Source organism: Pleuronectes platessa, chromosome 17, assembly GCF_947347685.1.
Source record: "Pleuronectes platessa chromosome 17, fPlePla1.1, whole genome shotgun sequence".
NCBI classification, from domain to species: Eukaryota; Metazoa; Chordata; class Actinopteri; order Pleuronectiformes; family Pleuronectidae; genus Pleuronectes; species Pleuronectes platessa.
In genome coordinates, this window is record NC_070642.1 from 15,640,905 (window position 1) to 15,664,273 (window position 23,369).

Genomic DNA, 23,369 nt, shown 5'->3' on the forward strand with positions numbered 1-23,369 from the left:
CTCTCCACACAGACAGTTGACCTGCGGGCAACCAGAGCCTGCTCAAACGTGATTGGTCGAGCTAGAAAAAGAAACCAAGAGGCTTCAAGATCCTGTCACTCCCCTATAGATTCTGAATATTCACAATGCAGAACAAGATTATAAAGTGATAAGACTCAAGATAAGACTTGTGGTGTGGTTGTAAGGCAGGTAAAATGCTAATAAGGAATCCAGGAATCTGACAAACAGATGATTTTTAGAGAATATATGTGTTGCTCCTGTATTTTGCTGAGAGACATTTAACCGCAGCAGCTGGAGGTTAAGCGCCTTGCTAAAGGGCACCTTGACAAAATCTATGGGAATAGAGATCAAGACGAGGCTGCCTCTCTAACCTCGACTCGCCTGCTTCCCTGAGGCCATGTCCACCGCAGTAATGAAGCACAGGTCTTTGCATTATGTATACACAGCAGCTCCCGTCCCCCTGTTTCGGGGGATATTTGATTTGGAAAAAGCTTTGCACACACACAAACATTTAGTCATGTCCTATTTGAGCGGATGTGGATGAGTGGCAGGTCTCAAACTGTCACCAGGTTAAAGCTCTTTGACACTTCTCGTCACATCTCGCTCCTCTTTACTTCCCCGGTGCTGATTTCAGGGGATTTCACATTCTGCTGTGAATCAACGTCCCAACCACTGTCACCACGTCCGTCTGCGCTGGGATTTAGGAGCTGGGAATAGCAACTATAATTGAGGCCACTTTCAAGGCTGATTAAGCTAAAGACAACAAACAAATTGCAAATCTAATCAAACACTTGTTTTTAAATTACGAGGAGAGAGAAAGAAAAAAGGATGTAGTCGACAAATAAGGAATAGAACAAACAAAACAAGGACCGGAAAGATGCCATAAAGTCTAATAGCGCCGAAGGAAATTATTGGGCGATAACTGAACATATGTATCATTTTGAATAAAGTAGGTTTAAGCTTTAAAAAATACAGACTTAAAGTAACTAAACTTTATTTCTAAAAACTCAGGTGGAGAACATTTATTATAGTTTATATTCAATTTACTTTGAGAAACTTTTAAACAGCTACTTTGTCTTTGTGACTGTTGTTTTCCCACTGAAGCACTGGTTTGTATAAAGTGCAGCCTCATCTGCAGCCCCATCATCAAGGATTACACATTAAAACTGCTTTACTCAGGCAGACATGTTCTGTGTAATCCACAGACCCAGTGATGTCCATTACCAGATGAAATCCACGGGTGGTGACATAAGGTTGCAATAAGTGTAATGATGAAGTCACCATTGTTACATAACTCGCTAATCCTTCCTGTGGCTGTATATGGGCTTGATAACGCTGCACCAGAGTTTACGTACTGGATTTATAAAACACACAGGATCCTGCACCAATTCATCTCCACGCAGTTGACTTCTCCATACATCATAATTTAATTCATATGGAAAGATACCGTGTACAAAAAGAAAATCTAATATTCTGCGTCAGATAATGAAACCGAAATCGGATCCTTCCCCCTTGGGAAATTTCATATTTATTACAGAAACACACAAACACAATCCAACATAATTAAACACCGGATAGGTGTGTGTTGGCGTATGCGCGTGTATGTGTGTTTTTCCATGGATATGATGACAATTTCCGCACAATCGTAATACTAGAGACATGCACACACACTCACCATTAGGGTATGGTGTCTCACAGAGTGTGAGGAAATCTACTATGGGATAGTCCATCTCCAGCACAGCCGTACTCTTTCCGTGCATTACCGTCAGACATGGCCGCCGGCCCACCGTGTCGTAGGACAGCCCACCAGACAGGATTATGAAGGGTTCCCTGGAAAGAACACACGCATGTGCATAATACCATTACATAAAGGGCTTTGATGAACTGGCCTTATTTCTAGGAGGATGGATTAAACAGCAGGTCAAAATAATGACAATATGGATTTGCCTTATTCTATGTTACCAGTGACCAGATGAGTGAATCTGACTACATATGAACTTAACTGCAACTGTGGTGTACACTTAGAAGAGTCTGGATACACAGAAATAATAGCAGGAGTGGAGCTGAAGAAGCAACAAGTCTAAATCCTTTTTCCAGAATAGTATTTAATATTATATTATCACGTATTAATGATAATAACCATCACAATAATAACTTTATCTGTTTGGCACTTTTCAATACAGGTAACCAAGGGCTTTAAACAAACAATATGAAACTCAAAAACAATCAGAGTAAAAGTAATAATAATATAATATAAGAAAAGTATTTTATGAAACAGATCTGCAGTCACATACAAATAAAAATAACATCTTAATGATTACGACAAAAAAAAGGCTGATGTTTCTGTTGGAATGATACAACTGTGTGACAGAATATCAGAGTGTGTGTGATTGTGTGTGTGTGTGTGTGTGTGTGTGTGCGAGAGCATGAGAGACCGTACCCATTTCTTGTGGTTTTGTACTCCACTTTGAGAATGGGTTTACAAGGCTCTGGCTTCTTCCCGTCCTTGGGCTGTTTTCCTAAAAATAGCACAAACAAAAGTTACTTGAGTTTTGCCAGTTTGCTCCCGAGCTTCACCTCCTCTTGTTTATCCTGTCATCCAGTTTCTTTTCTTTTGTTTTGGTTTGACTCCCCCCCCCCCCCCCCCACCAGAAACGTCACTTTAAATGCAGCTCTGAAGTAGTGGCATGGACAACAAAAATAAAACAAGGCCTATTCGGTTTCAGAGAGGGGAAAGACAAAGAGCAGGGGCAGGAACATTTAAAGACGGTGTGAGGATCATTATTTACAAAAATCCATCTGCTCGAACCTCAGGGGCGGTCCTGTGAGGGGAAGTCGCACATCCATCATGTTCGCGCGTGTCTGCCAACGCACACTCTTGTAACAGAATGCACAATGTGAGGCTGAATATATCCGAACTATTACCGACAAGCCAAACTGGGCCCTGAGGCAGGTTGTACACGGCAGGCCTGTATAATAAACGACAACTTTGAATAACTACATCTAAATAACAGATATCTGAAAAGACAATTACAGGAGGACTTATAAGCCTTACTTAAACCTGTCAAAGGAATTTGCATAATTGCCCATTAAATACCAAACTAATTATGCATGCAGCAGTGGGAGAAACAACTAATTAAACAAAAGGCTTGTGTGGTGAAATCCCATACACACAAAACCCAGGTTGAGAAAGTGTTAGAAGTTTTTCCTTTTCGCTTTGTGCCCCTCTCTGACTCCCTCACTCTCTTTGTCCATTCGTCGCTCTCACACTTCCTCTCTATTTTCCTTCCAGGTCCTTCATCTGGTTGAGCTGTCAAAGTGCTCGCCGGGATGAGTAGTTGTGTGTGGGGCGGGGGGGGGGCGGGCAGAGGAGTGTGGATTAAAATACATCTTCAAAAGAGCAGACTTGCTTTCTGCAGGAAATAAACAGAGCACCGGCACTAATGTGTGTTTGTGTGCGTGTGTGTGTGTGTGTGCGTGTGTGTGTGTGTGTGTGTGTGTGTGTGCGCATGCAGACCCAGAGCAGAGCAAACAGAGGCAGGACATAATTGAACTGACAATAATCCTCTGACTGAAATGAGGAAACGATGAGAGACTTTTGAGGGACGGCTACGCTGAATACAGAGCGGGTCGTGTGACTCGCAGAGGTCGCTGCTGTGACGGATTTCAAAAAACTCGCACTGTAACAGTTGTGTTGCACCTTATAACCAAGTATTTGTCAAGCTTTGAGTATATCAGCAGATATATTCCCATTTTTTTATTCCCAAATATTGGTATTAGCATGGGCACCCAAATCCAAAGCACCACTTCACCACTATCCTCTAGTTACTGAATTCAGAATGTAAAACGAAAGCTCTTCCTTCCCAGAAATCCCACCATGCAACACTTTGTGTAAACGCTGCGCAGCATCTGTTGCACAGGAAGCAACACACGAGCGAATGAGGGTTGTAGTTTCACGACACGCCCCTGTGTTTGTGTACGAGTGAGTGTTTGTGTGAGTGTTTGTGTGTGTGTGACCAGCTCCTTACCGTGTGGGGTGATTGTCTGTATGGGTTTGCCCTGGCCTCTGACGTTCCATATGGTCAGAGTTCCATCCGAGTGACTGCAAACGAACTGCTTGCCCTCGTGATGCCAGGCAACTGAGTGGATCGCCTAGGAAATGACAGGAAGGAAGCGGGAGGGAGGGAGTGGGTCAGTGGTTCAGCGGGATGAAGCATCATGTGCCACCATCTCCCTTTCTCTACAGGTTTGTTGTATCGCCGCAGCCATGCAGCACGTGTTGTTCATATGTGGGTTAAACACCCGTGATTCTGGATTACATAGACACATCGAACAGATGGTGAGGGTGAGAAAACGGAGCCTGGCCTCTGACATCACTGCACTTCCTGTGGCATGAATGCATATATTAGAAGAAACCTTTATGTGACCCATTTACTGGAAGTAGAACGGATTGGTCATATATCCAGAGATGCAAAAGGAAAGGTTCAATTAGCACGCTTTAACATTAAATAATTCTATTAAAAAAAGATTTCTATTAACTCAAAGGAGGAAATAAAGTCAGCAAACACAGCTGATATGATGCATTCAGGTTCATCTGGTGTCAGTTGGAGGCATGGATTCAAAATGCTAATTATTAATTAAGGGAAATATAAAGAATTGATTGGGTCTGGGTTCAACTGAAAAAGAAGATGAGAAGTAGAGGAAAGTAAAATAAAAGTATAAGGTTGAGAGTAGGGTTGTGTGTTGGAAAGGACCTAACGATACGTATAACGATACATCACGTTGAATATGATACAATACAATACATATCGCAATAAATTAAGATACGATGCATATCACAATATACAATATATTGAGATACAATTCAATACGGTAAATATTGCAATATTAAGTTATACTATATATGAAAAACCAATTTTTCTTCCTGGAAATGTAAGAATAGAGCTAAAGAACAATTTGTTGTGTACCACATTGATATTCTAATATGTCCATTAGCTGACAATCTCTCAACTTGAGAGTTGTTCAGCCAGATACACCAATAGACAAGGAAAATAAAAACCCAATTGAAGATTCAAAATAGGAAATAAAAAGAAATGCAGTTATTAATGCTAACAGAGCTTTGGAGTCAGGTTTTCAAAACCAAGACAAAGCTGCAGGTGAGACAAACTAGGAACCAAATGAAGAAACTGATACAGAGACGAGCCACAAAGGACAATGTCCCCTCTGTCCTCTCATCTTCCCTCTCATCTCCCCGACCATCTGAAACAGTCCTGCTGCTGCTGCTGTAAACCCGGCTCACGATGATTTATCTACTGACAAGCGATCGCTGAAAACACAAACACATCATGACCAAAGTATGCCAGTAAAGGGCAACCTTGCTTATTGATGCCCTTTTCATAGCTCGTTATTAAACCCGCCGAACGTTTTGACATTAAGTAAATACGACGATGTGCGGCAAAATCTGTGTGAAGCTCACAACCCCAGTTTCAAAGCAGTTTTAGTTTTACTACATCCCATCTCAGGCCCCGGAGCTTTGTCAGGGAAAAGGCTTTTTTCTCTTTCAGAGACAATGATGGGGCACATTCTCCTAAAAGACGCCTAGAATGTGTTATACCCTTATTTTAGAGAAGCACTCTCTCCCTACGAGATTGTTTTGACAGTTGAGTGTTCTTCTAGCTGTTGCCGCCTTCCGCTGTTGTGGAATATCACACAGCTCCGACAACAGCTCCACTTATCGTTGAATTGTTAACCAGCGACAGGTTTTCCGCGTCCTCGTCTCCCATCGCTCATCCGAAGTGAATGATAGCATCGCCGCCGCCGCCGACGTGAGCACACGGTCACGTTGAGGCAATTTACTCTAATTGCACCGGCCGTTTATCGTGTGTATCAGTTTTGCCCTCGGTGTGTCATTAGTCATAATTGGCGCCGTGTGTCAGGCTCAGCTGAAGGTGCAGAGTTTTCCAGAAAATAGCTAAACATGTGACACCAGTGTTCAACACAACACACCTAATGGTATCTGTGCCACAAGTGAAGCGTTTATAGGTTTGGTGGGTAATGACGCCCGTCTCTTACTCGCTGGTAAAGTCTGTGATCCTTTAAATTGTGGTTCTTGGCCAGATCTTAAACTCACAGAGACGACGGTGGGGAATGGTCTGCATCCGACAAAGGAGAAAGAAAAAAAACAGTCAGGGGTTTTGTGAGGTGCATGATTTTGGATGCACGCCGTCTAGGTCTCATTATCCCAGTTCTCTCAGTGGGACTTCCTCCAGGTCACTGTTAGCTCGATGAGGCAGAGCTACGGTTGTGTGACATCACGCTGCATCCGCACACGGACTCAAGTTGTCTCATTACGCAGTTAATGACTCATTCCCTCTCCCTCCCCTTAAAGACACACAAATCGAACAGGACTAAAGTTCTAAAAAGCTATCGTCCTTTCTCTGTTCGTGGAGTTTCCTGATGTCCTGTTCGCGATTGTTCGTTTCCTCGGAACTAATTAGAGGAGTGGTGAGTAATTGCTTAGGTGCCTTATTCAAGCTGGTGGGGGATGTGTGTCCTTGTGGGCAAAGCGGCGGGGGCTGTAGGACGCAGCCGTGGCCAAGAAGAGGAGATTGTTCGTCAACGATTTGTTGCCAGAGGTGATTCATCGGTGCCGAGTGCCAGTCGGTTTCCTCCGGTGTCCTGAATGCATTGTTGAACAAATTTATGATTCTGTAAATGTTTTGGCATTCCACCTTCCATCCCACACCATGTATTCTCAGGGATCTGGGTCCACTGTCTGTGTTTGACGCTGTAGAGAGATGGGGTCTAAGATATTTTCTTTATGAAACATCTAGCAGCTCAAACTTTTTCACACTTTAATGAGCCGGAGCCCTTATCCACCCAAACAGCGATGGGGGCGACGGGGAGAGACGCAGTTTCTAGAAATCTATCAAATGCATTGTTTACTGTGACAGTCCCATGTGGGAACACTGTGCTGTGCTTAATGGGAAAATGAGCAAGCTAATTGAAACACATGGTGCTCATCGTATCAAACAATGCCAATTAAAAAGACTAATTTCATGATTTATTACATTAGGTCAGTTTCTCGCTGATTGGTCTTTGGGGGATGAAAACACTTATTAAGAGTCACGAGCATCAGCATCACACAAACACAAACATGATGCTGTATGGCAAACACAATACATAAACACAAACTGTGGTAAAAGGAAACCGACAAATACATAAACATGCGTATAGAATGTCAGAATTGTGTCACATGAGGAACACAAAGACAGCTTTACCCCTCTAGACACACACATACACACACATGGGCTCTCACAGCAAAGGTAACGCAGCTGAAGTAGAAAAACAACAAACAAACAAGCATTTGAGGGCAAAGTCTTTCTGGTTTGGAACAGGAAATCTATTCTACTTCTGTTTTTGTGTTGTGCTCATTATATAAAACGTTGAACTTCAATTTAACAATCAAGACTTGTGCTGCATTGAAAAATGATGATGCACCTGCAAGAAAAGCAGTGTCAGAATTCATCTCAACTGAGAAATGGATAAAGTGGATATTTGTTACTACAGCTATCAGATAAACAGCTTTTTTATTATTATTGCCAATTAGCAAATCCCTATGAAGATGAAAACATACATGCTAACGATTAGCTTCTTTATATTCCTTATATTGATCGGCATTAATCACAAAGCACTAGTGTGTCTTCTGTGATTACATCCGAAAAGTCTTCTTAATTACATTGTTGGAGAGGCAGAAGGTTTTAGTTGTAGCCTACATTAGCTTGTGTCTCATTGACAGAAGGTGGTAAAAAGTTATGATTCTCCCTGGACACCATAAGTACGTAGTAAGTCATTGGTAAATACCATAAATCATCAATCAATCATTCTATTCTGTGATCAATATTTACCCCTGCACAAAGGTATTGAACCCACAGAGTGACTAACATGTCAAAAAAATTAAATCTGCCATTGCAGATCAGACGCAGCAAAGTAAACCCAATTTATAGATGTCATTTTTGCAATGAGTCATGTGGGGAAATTTCTCAACAGATCTCGAATGCAAGACGAGTGTGAGAGTCTTCTTCCTGATGGACAGAGCCCCGGAGACACAGACCATTACATAGATATTCTATTCACTAATGGATACTGCGCCAGACCTGCTAAATGACGCATCAGCTATGAATACTTAAGTCACATGTCTGTGTTCTCAACAAGTCTTAGGGGGAAAGAGAACATTTTCCTAATGAAGCCAGACTCTGGTCCAATTCAAATGTATTTGTATCATTTGCTTATAATGTTATTAGGCAACCAGATGGTCATTTATGGCACATGAATACATCATAATTAAGTCAACTGAGCCGTCTGGCATTAGACTGTATTGGCCTATAAGGGCAACATCACACTTTGGGAACTAGATTAAAAATGTGCTACCTATTGGTTTAAATCTGACTGAATCTGTGTGATGCATTAAATGCTGTCAGGTTGTGTATTATGCATTTTGGTGTTAACATGTCGATAACACAAAGTCCAAAGAACTTGCTTGGAAATAAAGTAGTTCATATTTGGTGTTTGTGGGAATTACTTAACACATTATTACTGTGTTACTATTTGCCTTTATCCACGTTTTACTGTGTTAGTGCATTTTTGTATGCACAAGTTTGTATAGTTGTATGTGTGCAGAAACATTCGATGGTCATCATATACTGAGCTAAATATGGCTCAGACTGCTTTTCTGACTTTTCTGTGATTGAAGACGAGATGAATTGTTACAGACGACTTTAGGGATTTGAAGTTTGGCCGTTTGTTTTTTAAACAGACAATAGAATAAATTGCTGAGTTTTAATTATGGGCCTATAATATTCACTTCGAGGGGGAAGAAGGAACTCCATTCTGTGTGCAATATCAGCCAGTCATCCGGGCTGGACCGTGATCAAGGTGTTGAGTCAGAGTGGAGCAGTTTCGGGGTGACGGATGCTCTCTGGCTAGCACTCACTGGAAGCCCATACTTCTCATCCACAGCTAATAATAGACGAACCCGTTGAACGGAACAGTGAACGACGTGTTCTGTCGACTTTTTGAGAGCATGTGAAATCATAAGTTTTATCGCCTGTGCTGTGAGAGTGAGCTCATCGCTGTCAGGTTAAGTTCCCTGATTTGCTGACATGTCTGCAGGTTGACAGTGTCTATAACAAACCAAAGCTGCCTTCATCCGAGCCAAAACTATTTTATCTTCTGTACATTCTGTGAATTATACTTCTGTGAGAAAGTGTTTTGCGAAAAATCTTTTCCAGCATGCCAGGAATACAGAATCAAGCATTACCCACAAAGTTATCACTGACTGCCTTGTTTCCACACATTTCCATCAGAACTAAAATATAGCCTAAGACTTGCTTATTCTAAAAGACTCAAATCATGTCTGCTGGCTAACTAAGCTGCTGAAAAGGAAGAAGAGGAAAAGCTTCCTTGTTCATTTCAGTCAACAACTTTGATACTTTGCAGCAGGCTTCTAGGCAAATGGAGTTTGAATGAAAGCGCACAGCGGGGGTAGAAAAAAGAGAGCGCAGCAGGAAACATATGGATTTGATCTCTGTAAGAAAGTTCTTTCACTGAGCAGCATTGTTTGAAGAGGCTTTGCGGGGGGTTTGCACAAATTGATGATGTCAGAGAATGACAGCAAATGATTCTGATTGTACCAAGTCATTCATGCATTACAGATTTCTTATAATTAAAGATATTGAACATACTTTTATAGCAGTAGAGCAACACATTGATATCATCAACTTAGACACACACTTCTAAAGCAACGCACATTTAGTCTCTGTCATCATTCCGGAGTGAGTCAGTAGATTTCAACACACATCTCTTGAACCTTTTACACAATTGACATTCCGTCACATACTGTGTACAACAGTGTAATCTATAATTCAAGTGAGATGAACCATTAGCGACCACAGGAGGAAGACATTGCGAGTTCATAATTTGGATCACTGCCGTTCCAAAGTCACCATGTTTGTTGTTGTCAGAAAGTCTCGACTCTGCACTGCCCTCAAGTGGATGTATCTTTTTCGTATATGTAAAAGCAGCCTAATTAAGCCTTCGAACCTAACAAAGCCACAATCCCTCTCTAGTCTATCTCATTTGTGTGGGTTACAGAAAAGTCACGAAGCGACTACAACAGCACTTGTGATGCAGCACAGCAGAACACAAGAACTTTCCTCAGGGCCTTCGAAGTCTAGTCTGGGACAAATTTAAACTTTAAAGATATCTGTAAACCATCCGAAAACACCATTTGGATAAATACAGTTTAAGCCAGGAGCCCAGCACATTCCAAAGCAGCAGACAGAGCGTCACAGGCTCTTTGGCCTCGTCAGTGTAGTGTGAGCCGTAATTGAGTGAAGTGAGGAGCAGTAGCCTCCCAAACCCCACCCCTACCCGCCTCCCAAATTCCATCCCACTCATGCACCAGTCTCTGGAGAGGTGTAGCTGTAGGGGTTTGGAGAGATGAGATGAGCTCCCTCGGGGGACTCGACACCAGCGACTGTAGGGCCCTGGGTGCAGCGAGAGGATATTAGCTTATCAGAGCGAGGGAAACGGAGCAAAGACACAGAGAAGGAGAGTTTGTTGCTCTAATTCCTGCAGTCCTCTGTGACTCTTGTTATCTCAGCGTGCTTACAGCTCCACAGCACTGCCGGTGAGGTGAGCTCCAGAATAAGCGTAGAGATAATCTAATTATCTTGCCCATGTGGTCGGGCTCTGTGTCAGAGTACTACGCACGCCGGTGTATGACTGTGCACACGATGACTGTGCGTGTGTTTGAGATTTCACACGTGCCCTCACAGCCATTCGATTGGCTTCGTACAACAAAGAGTCTTGGGTTGTGACAGATCCGACTGCACTGAGTCTGTCACAAATCTATAATCAATTATAAAGCAATCCAAACAAACCCATCAGGTGAAAGAACAAACAGTTTAACCTGTGTACAAAGATGGACGACATGACAGCTGCCGGTAAGTGAAGCCTAGATGTCTCAATCACCCACAAGAGGCTAAATGCAGTACTGGTTTGTGAAGTGAAAGTCGAGGACTTTTTAAATCAAAAGTGGTTTCTGTCATTTCAGGTAGTTTTCATTATGATGTGTGGTCAAGTGTTTGATTTATTTGTGCTTTAAAAACAGGTGAATCATCACGATTGACAGCCTAGACTGACTCAGGATCAGTCGAACACGTGCATCACCAGGTATTTGCAGCCGCGGCTCCGTGAGCCGATAGCTATCGCCAAGATTCTGACTCACAATGCACAAGATGGCAGCGTTTGCATCCCAGATATTTTGGATTGATTTCTGGAAAGTGGGAGGAAGTGGGGGGGGGGTGTCGTTGAAACCATTCAAATAAATGACCTAATCCTAACCTGTTGAATTAAGTTTGTTCCCAGTTTTTAAAGGTACTCGATTTTATTCTTGAAACTGAATTAACTTAATCAAAAGGTCAAGCCTTGATTCCATAGCTCCATCCGCCAATCACTACTGTGCAGGCTTTGGCTCCCGATGACATCATCGGGGCAAGATGGCAGAGTTGGTGTCCGGGATATTTTCAGCTTCATTTCTGGACAGTCCGGGGACGATAGGACACGTCGTCCATCTTAATACGGTCTTTGGCTTCGACAGTGATAAATATGGATGTGGCGGACGTATGTAATGTATTGTGACAGGAAACACAGATTTAATCTAAACTCAGGACACAGTCTCGGTTTGACACATGCCAGGTCCAGAGGGAATCAGAACCGCTCTGACACTGTCTACTTTTTATTGTTGTGTTTTCTTTTATTTATAGAAGCACACACTGTGGCCTCTGGGGAAGCCAATAAAGCCTCATGACTCAGTGCTTTAAAAAGTGGACCTTTTGCAGAACCCAGCTGCCCTTTTTACAACCATAATATGCTCGAAAAAAAATCTACCGTCAACCTCACCTCGGATACGTGTACCTGTGGCACTGTACAGGATAAATCATAAGAAAAGTTGCATTTAAGAAATATTACTGACACTATTGTGAAAATAACAATTTATTTATTTTTGTCATTTAAGTGCCACCAAAATACACTGATTTCACTAGGTGAGTCATTTCATGATTGTTTCTTTCTAAAGCAAATGTTGAGGAATTATATTTGATGAGCTTTTCAATTCTTCTCAGATATGAATATCTCATTTAAGCCATTTCAAGATACGAGCTTTGACGATTAGGTCAGAAAGGGTTTCCACTGTTTGCCGTTTCACATACGAACAACAAAGTCTATGCTTATGACTAAAACGCTTTTTAATTCCGTTGTCATTCCAAGTTGACATCTTCGTCGGCAACTTCTACGAGTGTGACACCTCTTTTTCATCCTGTAATAGTTTTTTGTTTTTTTTACAATTTGCATCCATTGTATAATAGAAACACCCTCAACATATCCACTTGCTTACTGTGGATTCTCAGGACAACATCCTGCTGTATTCTCACTTGGGCTCAATAAGACATTTCAGTAGAGGGTTGGCTGGACAAACTCAGGAGAATAACCAAAGCGACTGACTCAGCGTTTTTTGCACACAGCCCTTCTGGATAAATTCAGTATAAAACGGCTTCGGTGACTTCGCTTAAAATTTGCCGTAAAACACAAACAACACATATCCTATGAAATCCAGTAAACCTCCACCCTACAGGAAGTAGAAAGCCCTGTTCCTTCCCACTCAGCACTCTCTGTTTGAACTATCATCAGCTCTAAAACCCAGGTGACAGAGGACACAGAGGTGTGTGTATGCACACTACGTAGAAACAACTCAAAGCGAGCCTTGTCAGCTGCAGTAAACTCTCAAGCTCCCGTTTTTTGTTCCAAGAATAAACTCTCTTACACGCGCCACCGAATACAGATCAGCTCATGCATATGTGATTTAATTTCCAAGTTTCTGCATTAAAAGATACTCCGTGGATCCGAAGCCGCTGGAGAAGAAAGGAAATAGGAGAGATTTGCCTACCTCATCGTAAGTGTAGCGATAGTCGGCCTTCTTTGATTTCAGATCCCACATGACCACGATCCCAGACTCGAATCCAATTATAAGCTGGAGAGGGAAGAGCGACAGGCGAGTCAGTGCGACAGGTGGCAGAGATGACAGAAGGGAGATAGAATAGACCCCGTGATGGGCAGAGGAAGAGGTAATACATTTGACATTCAAACACAGCATGAAAGGAAGTCAGGTGCGAGTAGATGACACTGGCTCGGGGGGGACACCTGCTCTCCTTGGCTCATAAGACATGATAATAGAAAATGCAAAGAGATTTATTTATTTTTTGAGAACATGAGGTGTTTATTTACAGAGACAACATCTAATCTCTGTACTTTAAGAATCAGATATGTATGACTAAGGTGACTGGGACATTCTGTTTTGAGCCCGGGAAATTACCATCGAATGGCACTTCACAACAGGCAGCTACTTCCGCCGAGGAGGTTATGTCTCCACCCGTCTGTTGGTTTGCTCCACAGCTGAATTACTCAAAAACTACAGAATCAATTTCCATGAAACTTGGTGGAGGGACGCGGGCCAAGAAAGCATCCATTAATTTTGGAATGGATTCAGAAAAATGGTGCAGATGCAGAAGTTGTTTTTATCACACCACAAGTTTGACCAATTTCCCAGGGAATTATTCATGGATCTTGGTTGATCTAGGCAGATTTCTATAGGTAAACTCTACTGAAATCACTTTTATTGAAATAAACCTTTATGTTTAAATGTGATCTGTTGGAGACCATGTAACCCAACATTTTTAGTATGACCTGAAAGGTTTCCAGGTGAGTTTTTGTCAGTTATTAACATTATGGCGATTTTTAAAGAGTGTGTCGTTTGCATCGTGTACCTGTGGTTTCTCAGTCCAGTTAACATGGATGTAAATGAGGTATGGAACTACTTTAAAAAAAACAAGCTCAAATGTTTATGAGAGGAGTTTGTTCAACTTGAATGAAACTGAAAACACATTTTGATGAGAAACACTGAATGTTAATATTACTTCACGAAAACCTCCACAGAGAAATTAAGCATTGCAAAAAAAAAACTCTTATACATTTCATTCACGTTCGCTGATGAAATCCTTGACTCATCAAGTAGCATTATGCTAAAAAACAGACTTAATCCTTGATCACAGACCCTGGAACACCAACACATCTAATCTCAAATAGGACTAAATACTTTTGAAACCAGGCTGAGGATAAGCGGTTTAATCTGGGGCATTGCATAAAATGTGTATGATTGATCAAGGAAGGAGAGTGACAAGTATTTAGTTCGATGAAATTTAGCGTTTACCTTTCCCTCATCCATTGGGTTGTCAGTTATATGGACGACAGGTCCGGGGTGAGCCTTGGAGGACCTTGAGAGACACAAAGAAGAAGAGAGATCAACATCAAAAAACGAGGCCATAGACGCACAGTTCTCTCACATCACATAGGGACAAAGAGAGGGTTGAGGTAGGATACAAGTGTCTTTGAACCTGAGGACGGTCCACGAGGGAGGACAGAGCTGTCAATCACTCCGAGGCTCTAAAAGGCTGTTCAAAGACATAAGCTCACTGAAGGTTGTGATGGATGGCTCTGTCCGGCCAGGCGATCCCCAATGGCTGTGAGTGGGTCTGTGTGTGTGTGTCTGTCTGTGTGTGTGTGTGTGTCTGTGTGTGCGGGCGAGCTTGTCCGTGCAAGTGTCCATTTGCATGTCAGCAAAGCAGACAGCTCCAAATGCTCGGCTGCCCCCTCATCTCCCCCCCTTTCCCGTCTGCGCTTTACCCTCCAGACAGCCTTATGTCAAATCTGCTCGCTGTGTGCCACGTGGCAGCGCAGTTTACCTAACCTGCCCTGCCTTAAAGATATGATGCGGGCTGAGGAAGGCAAGAGAAGGTCACAGCTTAAAGAAGAGTGACTGTTAGAGCCCGGAACACGAGGGGAGGAAGGGTGAGGGGGGGTGTCTGACAAGAGGGGAGGAAGCGGAAGGCGATGCAACCAAATGTAAGTAATGTAAAAAAAGGAGGGAAGGCAAAAGTCCTTATTCTGGCCTGTGTCTCAGAAGTGCAGAATGTTTTTATTCATGCTACAGTCTGTCAGTGAAAGATGAGTATGAAAAGATGTGTACACGTCTCAATATGAAGAATATATTTAATGGAAATCCATACAAATTTGAACCCAATTGCCCAATTTACAGCAAACAGTGTGTGTGTGTGTGTGTGTGTGTGTGTGTGTGTGTGTGTGTGTGTGTGTGTGTGTGTGTGTGTGTGTGTGTGTGTGTGTGTGTGTGTGTGAATGTAGCAGGTAGTGGGCAGACAGTCAGTCAGTCAGTCAGTTGTCTCTATATTTAGCCTGTTAGAGCCTTATTACCTAAGCTCTGCTGCAGCTGGAGCTGTTGATTTATCTAATCCCCCTTCACTGCCTGTCTCCCAGCTAACAGCCGGCCACAGCAGCATGCACACACACACACACACACACACACACACACACACAGAGAGAGATACAGACACACACACAGAGAGATACAGCCACACATTTGCATGACGGCACAATTAAGACACATCTTTAACACCGGAGCCCATTTGTTAAACACACGCCCATAACGACAACCCTCTTGCTCTGTTGCAAAACACAACGTGATCGCACAAAAGCCCGTCTCTCTCCTGTCCCACATGGTTTATCTCCTTTTGTTTCGCAGGAATTGAGACGCAGTGTTCTCAGCGTTCCCCTGCGTCGCTCCGGAACCGATCTGAATTTGTTAAAGAACCTGTTGTACGGTAAATAAATCGGACAAGAGCGTTTTCGGAAAGTCGACAAAATGCACGTTCAGGTTTGGGAGATAAAGGAATCACCATAGCAACAGAGGCAGGACGGGCAGAGCACAGGCTCCCAAAAAAAATCATCCCTATACTCTGGCACAAACACACAAACCCACCCACACAAACTCACACATCTTTGTACGTCTGTCTTTGTGAGGATTGTTAATTAACATAATGCATTCACTGCCCGGTAACTCCAAGCATCACAACCAAACACCGGACAGCAACCTGTGTCTGAAACACAACGGTCTCCCAAACCCTGACATCAATACTTCAACCAGCCCTTTAAAGTTATGAGCACCAGCTCCCCCCCCCACAAAAAAAATCCCTGCTTAACCTAAATGCCCTTATTCTGAAGGTCGTAAAAATGTAACCGGTCCTCACAAAGACAGTAATACACACAGACACACACGCTGCCTGCTTAACTACTTCAACACGCTCCTGTAACCACACATTTCTGCCTGTATACTCCTATTAACTCTGCGCTCTGCATACTGAGTGAAGAGGCCTTCAGGGACAAGAACATTTGGCTACGTGTGTTTATAAGTGCATGTGTTGTGTGCATGTGTTGTGTGCATGTGTTTGTCTCTCTCATTGCATCATTTGCAGTTTCATTCTTATCTTTCGGCTTTTGATTTAAGGTCTTACATATCTCACTCACACTCTTACATACAAACACACACACACATCAAAGGGAATATACACATGCAATGTGAGCACACACACACACACACGTGACAAGATAGCATTTGTTTCTCAGTGTGTAAGCAATTGGAAGAGCCACATCTCATTTAATTTAACAAATCTCACCAGTGCTAGAGGAGAGACACACACAAACACACACACACACACACACACACACACCCCCTTGACAGATTGACACTTACTCTCACCTTAACCACAACTACATGCCGAACTCCATGGGGAGTCCTCAGAATATAGCTTTCAATTTCAACCTAAACTTAATTCTCACCATGACTCCAAAACAAATTCTTAACCCTCAAATGAACAGGTTTTCTGTCAGCATGCCTTATTTAAGAGCCTTACTACACACACACTTCAGATAAAGTGCACGGTGAGGACCCGAACATCTGGTGTCACCACGGCTGACGCTCTCTCAGGTGGCAGAGGCGCAGTCACCATGTGTCACAGCAGCAACATGGTTTGGAAAACCTCTTGTATACCGCATGTGACCTGAGATTTCCCTGAGCCTCCCACAGAGGCCACAGGTTTAGACCCTGACTGCTACACATCCTCCCCCATTCTCTCTCCAATGTCACACCTGCTATCAAGTCAATAAAAGCAAAATGCCCCTCGACAGACTCTCGAAAAACATTTAACAAATCTAATGATCCATTTTCTGTTATATCTCCTTATTGTGTTTGCACAATGCAGAAGCAATATGTCAATATATTTTGACATTTTTAGTTGTTATAGTCACTGACTCTGTTTATATCCCAGCCCAAACTGACATGCCATTGCTTTCAAAACTTGCATGTGGCCAGAAAAACAGAGAATGTAACAGAAACTAAAATGAAGTGATGACATAGCTGCAAAGCAATACTTGGTTAACATGCAGCAGTTTTTACTTTTGGCAGGTTAAGTTTTGTACTGAACTGAACAAGCAACAGATGGAGACTTATATAAAATTCAACACGGCAGTGAAGACTGAGGCAGGACCATATGAGCAACAATATCTTTTACCAACACAAATCCTTGCACCGAGTAAAAATGATTTCAACTTGTAATTTGTCATTTCTCCCTCGAAGGACGTTGGGGGTTTTGAATGAAAGCCGTGTCCCCTATAGGGAAGTTGACTGTTGGCCGACCCCTGGAGTCACTGGGATGATTGGCCTGCAGGACACTGGATGCTGAAGGATACTCAGAACCTTCCCTGATGTGCTGAACCAGCCGATGAACCCACACGTGATTAAATCCACATCATGCAGGAACATTCTGAGATGCAAACAAAGTATTTACAGTAGCTTCAGGGTCGTGAGTGGGAGAGCGGGAGAACATGAAAGAGGTCAGAGCAGGAGAGGCCTCCGGGGCGCACGTCTTCACATGAACTATGTGTCACACTGAGCCGTTAACATTTTACCACTCCTGTCCCACTTCCTCCTCGCCGCTCTGTACCCAGCGACCATCAAGCTGCATCAAATCAAACGCACACAAAGACGCAGCCTAACACATGCTGCCAGCTACACACATTAACATGCATGTACAGAACCCTGCATACATGCCGACAATCATGTAAACACAGGCAGATTTACATGTGGCCCTGCTGCAGTGCCCTTAATGTGTACAGCACTGAGTGAACTTTGGTGCCATGTAATTCCTGCAGCATGTGTGTGTGAGTCTTTTCGGCACAGTGAGAGGGAACAGAGGTGTGAGTCACACACACACACACACACACACACACACACACACACACACACACACACACACACACACAGAGCAATTGGCCAGGCCAGGGCAGGCCCGGGGCCACTGGCACGGCTTCCACAGCTCGTCTCCAAATAGCAGGGCCCGAGGGAAGATGACCCCGGAGCTCGCCACATCCTAGCTTCATTACAACAAATCCAACAGAGGAGAGGTGTAGCTGGCAGGGCTTTAGGTACAGTCTTCAAATAATGCTTTCACTCGCACTTTACAGTGTGTAGCTGACAATAGTACTAATGAGAAGTCCTGCAACGGGTTCATTCATTTGAGGAAAAGCGACGCACTGTTACGCTTGATAAAAATAAAGCATTTAATAAATCACAAACAATTTTAAGGAACTTTTTCTGTCGCCCGGCTAATCTGTATGGCTCTTTTTGCGGCTAATTCATCTCAAGTGCTAGCTTCGCCTGACAAGGAGACTAGATGAGAAGGCAGGCGTTAGAGGAGAACAATGACGGAGGAAGGATCTGCACCGTCCTGACCCTTCACAGCTGGCAAAGGAGAACAAGAGAGCAACCCCACACCTCTCTGATCTGCATCAAGCCACAGAGACAAATCATACGCTCACACACAGACACGCAATCTGAGAGCATCTGCCGTCTTCAAAACATAATAATATTGCACAGAATGGCCGAGAAAGCTCATTTCCTCAGGCTAATTGTGCAGGGCTGCAGTTTTGGATGGAAACAACGTTATGTCAAACCAGTTGTGGTGGTTAAACAAAGCTGTTCGGGGGTGGAGGAGCACGATGTGAGGACAGATGATGGGCGGGTTTCTACAGAGAGTCATTGTTGTTACGGGTGGCCTGCAGGAACCGAGGAGAGAGCAGAGAGGGGAGTGGATGCAGATGCTGTATCTGTAAAGCTGTTTCCAGACATGCAGACTTTCTCTTTCACATATGAAAAAGGCAGTTGTGAGATTCTCCAGGTCAGACACATTCACAACAACAGGAAAAAGTCCGGAACGATCAGTGGCTCCTGGGTAGATCACGTGTTTTTCCACATCGACAAAGGCGTCGGCACCTTATCGCCAAAATCTCTAAAAAATCTCGATGACATCCTCTATCAATGGCTTCTTCAGGATGTTTTTGGACATTTTGCATCTGCCACGTGTTTGAAACAGCCACTTGCCAAGACAATATCCACATCCTCATTTGGACAATGTCCTGAGTTTTAAATAGGATCCTCTGACTCCAGTTTAATTCAGGAGACGGCTGGAGTTCAGTGCATGTCTGAAAGCAGCTTCACAAAACAGAAAATATAGGGCGGGTGAGGGTTCATATGCAGGTCAATGTTGTATGAAAGTAACATTAGCCATAAAAAAACATAACTGGTCTCCTTTATTGTCTGGAAAGTGCATGTCACCGGATTATAGCAAATATAAATGGAAATTTTGACTTTTATTATCTCGGACAAGCAACACGCTGAATGTTTAGAGGACGGAGGCTGTTTAAAGTCCCACTTACAGACCGTCTGACCTTTAGTTTGATGTGAAAGTGGCACAATGTTCAATTTCTAATTCCCAGGAAAACTCCAGCGTTTTTAGATAAGGCTGCTTCTTAGTGGCCGAAGGGGATTTGTCATCAAAGCAGTAAATAGACAAGTTAAAGTGTGATTGTCTGCAACTGGTCTGGATACAACCGTCACTCGATGGTGTGAGAGCTTCTCGGTTTCTGGTTCATTTGTAACAATCTAACAAGATTACTTCTCTACTTGCAATAGGAGAGGAGTCATTCCCCTTTTTTAATTTGTTAATCCACGTTTAAAAAACCTGCTTTTACCTACTAGTTTAGGTGTAAGAGAGGAACATCTTACGGCTGCATCGGTGCAAAGATGCAGTCCATTAAGTCAAGATGCATCTGCCAATTAATTTATTATTCCCAGTGTTTTTGAATGCACCAGATGCTCCGATAACCCAATGGTGGAAGTTAGTTTTTTTCACTTTTTCTAAGCATTTGATATGTTGGAACAACGTATCGGTGATCATAGTAAAACAACTTTAAAAAAGAGAGAAACATACAGTAAAGGTGAAGGAGAATAAGAAGAGATTAGAATTACACCAAAACAAAGTAAAAGTTATTGCTCGTCCTTGTCAGGAGGAACCTCGGTATCGACCTTCTGATCTTATCCATCCTCCATCTCTTCATTATCACTGCTTACCCTCCTCCTCTGCCCTCCTTTTTTCCTTTAATTGGAAACCTCTCTCCGTCCTACACTCATCTGCACGTCTCCTTCCTTCCCCAAACCGTCTCCCGCCCTGCCCTCTGTCACCTGCATTTATCCTTCTGCCCCCACTCTGTTCCTCTCCTCCATCACACATCCTCTCTGCATGTCCTTCTCCCCAGGCGGAAAAAAGCCCTGTCTCATCCGACCCACTCCTCTCTGTCATACTCCCCTTCTCCTCCTCCTTCTCTTCCTCCCTCTCTCTCTCTCTCTCTCCCCACCGCACACTCTCGACTTTCCTTCCCTGCAGCCCTGTCGACGAGCCGAGACGTCTGTGTGTGCCATACACTGATCTCGACAGACACCTGTTTCAACCCCCCCCCCTCTCTCCTCTCCATCCCTCCTCCTCTTATCCCTCTCTCTGAACACACAAACACACACACACACACAGGGAGAGGGGGATGAGGGGATGGCAAGAAGCAAAACGCTCCAGTGAATAATTTAAGTCGCTACAGCGGGGAACCAAAATGGAGCCTGTCAGATCCAAACTGACAGATCCATTGAAACCGCGAGGAGACAGGTCGCTCACTACCTGAAGTCGGATACTGTGCCTGGCAATGATAGACTGACTAATGATTCTCTCTCATCTCATTACGTCTAAACTACAATAACCTTTATCAAAGGCAAAACGCTGATTGCACAAACACCCCCCCCCCCCCCCCCCCCCCCCCCGCCCCGCCACGCCTCACTTAAGGGGCTGCAAGGTGAATCAATAAGATCTAGAGATCGGCGTCGCAGTATGGGCAATATGAGTTGGATTCATGCAGAGTTCACTTATTGATCGGTGCATCAGCGGTTTACTTTGAAAACAGACCCCCCCCCCCACCCCCCCATGCACGGGGCAAGAGTCTCGCAAATCCCGCCGACAAGACAAAGCAACAGAGGAAGAAAGTTTGAGGTGACACTTACAGTTCGATGGCTTTGTTCCACATGATCACATAGCCTGAGAGGGTAAAGGACTCCACGTTGACGATGTGGATGTTCCCTCGTTCCGTGCCGATGTACAGCCACTTGCTCTGGAAGGGCAGGTGGACGTAAGTTATTCTGTGGAGAGACGGAGGAGAGACAAAGCGTTAGTGAGCGACAGGGTTTGGACAATCGGGGGGTTACACAACAACCGAGAGACAGACTCCGGTGGAGAAAATCACCCGATGACCTATTAGGAGAGATGAATTATGCAAAACGTCGAGAGGGTTATTTACCACTCGGCCGGGTCAAAGCAGAGATTTGAGTCATTCATTGGGCTCCTTGTCTCCAGACCTACAGGACACACGAGGCCAGAGACACCCAGAACTCTCCTGTTTTCATCATCAACCCCTCAACCTAACCCCTTCCATCCATCCATCAGACTTATGCGTAATGAGAGGTTATAAACCCTTCCCTCCTTAACTGCAGCTATCCATTCATCTTCTCATCCCTTTTTCATCATTCTGTTCTTTCATCCATCTTTCCATTCAACCTCCGATCTATCTGAGGAATAATAATGTTCAACCTTGGTAATCCAGCTGGCTAATATTTCAAGGTCGTCCAGCTCCGCCGGCGATCCTTTTTGGATTCTGTGCGGCGGTTTGAGCTACTAAACAAGTGACCCTGCTCCTTTAAGACAACCAACCCCCCCACCCCATGCTTCATCAGCTGGGAAAACCCACCTAAGTAGGAAGAGGGAACCGAATTTGTAACCATTTCTTTTTACAGCACTTTCTTCTCTGTCCATTATTCATAAGAACGACACACTGGAGTTTTTTTTTACCGTGCAGATTAACTCACATTCAGAAATGGAATCACTCAGCACAACAAGTTTCATATTTGAATGTAAGAACGGCTGTCAAAGAGGGACTAAGTAGCTTTGTCAAAGAATAAGATTTAATAGTATCTTGACACAAGTTGCTTTCACAAGATCCTCTCCAGGAAAACTACAGCATGGTTCACATTTGATGATTCAGGGCTACATTTACTACATGTTGTTAAGAAAAATCTGACTAGAAGCACAAGATGAGTCTCATTATCTTTTACCAAAATTATGAAACGAACTAAATTCCTCTGCTGGAAGAAAGAATTGAGGATGTTAATGTAATCAGGACAAGAAGGATGTTTCTTCTTGAACATTTGACAAAGTGTCCAGATGTGGTGTGTGGTGTAGAGGAGAGGGTTAAAGATGTATCAGCACTTTAAACACAAACTGGAGCAAACATGTCCTTGCATTGACCTTAAGTCCTGTGCTTTAATGCTCACAGAGCTTTGTATCTCCCACACTTCTGTTGCAGGGCTGTGTTGAGAGTAAAACACACACACACACACTCACCCACACCTTCCCTGTCTGTCCGGCTGCTTCGCTCTAACACATGAATATATTCATATTTCTGAGCTGAGTTGCTGGGCTACTTAACATAAATCTCATCCACACAGTCCAAACGTAGGAAAAGACACAACATACAGGAGTAACACGACCTGGCCTGATCAAATATGCGAGTTTTACGAGTTGCACAAATTTCTATCTCATCTGAGAACAACAAGGTTTCTTTATTCTCTATACACTATTAATTTGCCTGGATTTTCAAATCTCAACCAGGAGAGAAAATATGTATCTGCTGGTTCTAATTAGCTGTTTCGGACCACGTTTCATTTGAAGACAGTGTTGCAGGAGCAGGAGCCGACTCACTGAAACACGGCCAGTTGATCGCTGAGTACACACTCACACCACAGACTCACTTAACCAGGCAAGATGACTAAGAGCAACATGACTTTTCATGACAACTCGTGCCGTCCTCATATCCAGTAGCCTGTTATATCCAGACTGTCGACTGGATTTAATGTCTTTTTTTTCCATCTGCACAAACAGATGTGCCTTGTCTGTGTATATGAGGCTGGAGTG

At 43.5% G+C, this 23,369-nt stretch overlaps 1 protein-coding gene across 2 annotated transcripts in view; it reads right to left on the minus strand.

Annotated features, from left to right (window-relative positions):
- Positions 1-23,369, minus strand: part of stxbp5a (syntaxin binding protein 5a (tomosyn)) — an 87,186-nt gene that overhangs the window by 20,513 nt on the left and 43,304 nt on the right. For both annotated transcript variants that reach the window (XM_053445870.1, XM_053445871.1), the window contains exons 5-10: positions 21,407-21,541; positions 14,327-14,390; positions 13,007-13,090; positions 4,029-4,152; positions 2,441-2,519; positions 1,676-1,830 (exon numbers count right to left, since the gene is read on the minus strand). In XM_053445870.1, coding sequence (XP_053301845.1) covers positions 1,676-1,830; positions 2,441-2,519; positions 4,029-4,152; positions 13,007-13,090; positions 14,327-14,390; positions 21,407-21,541 — 641 coding nt within the window. The remainder of the gene's footprint in view (positions 1-1,675; positions 1,831-2,440; positions 2,520-4,028; positions 4,153-13,006; positions 13,091-14,326; positions 14,391-21,406; positions 21,542-23,369) is intronic.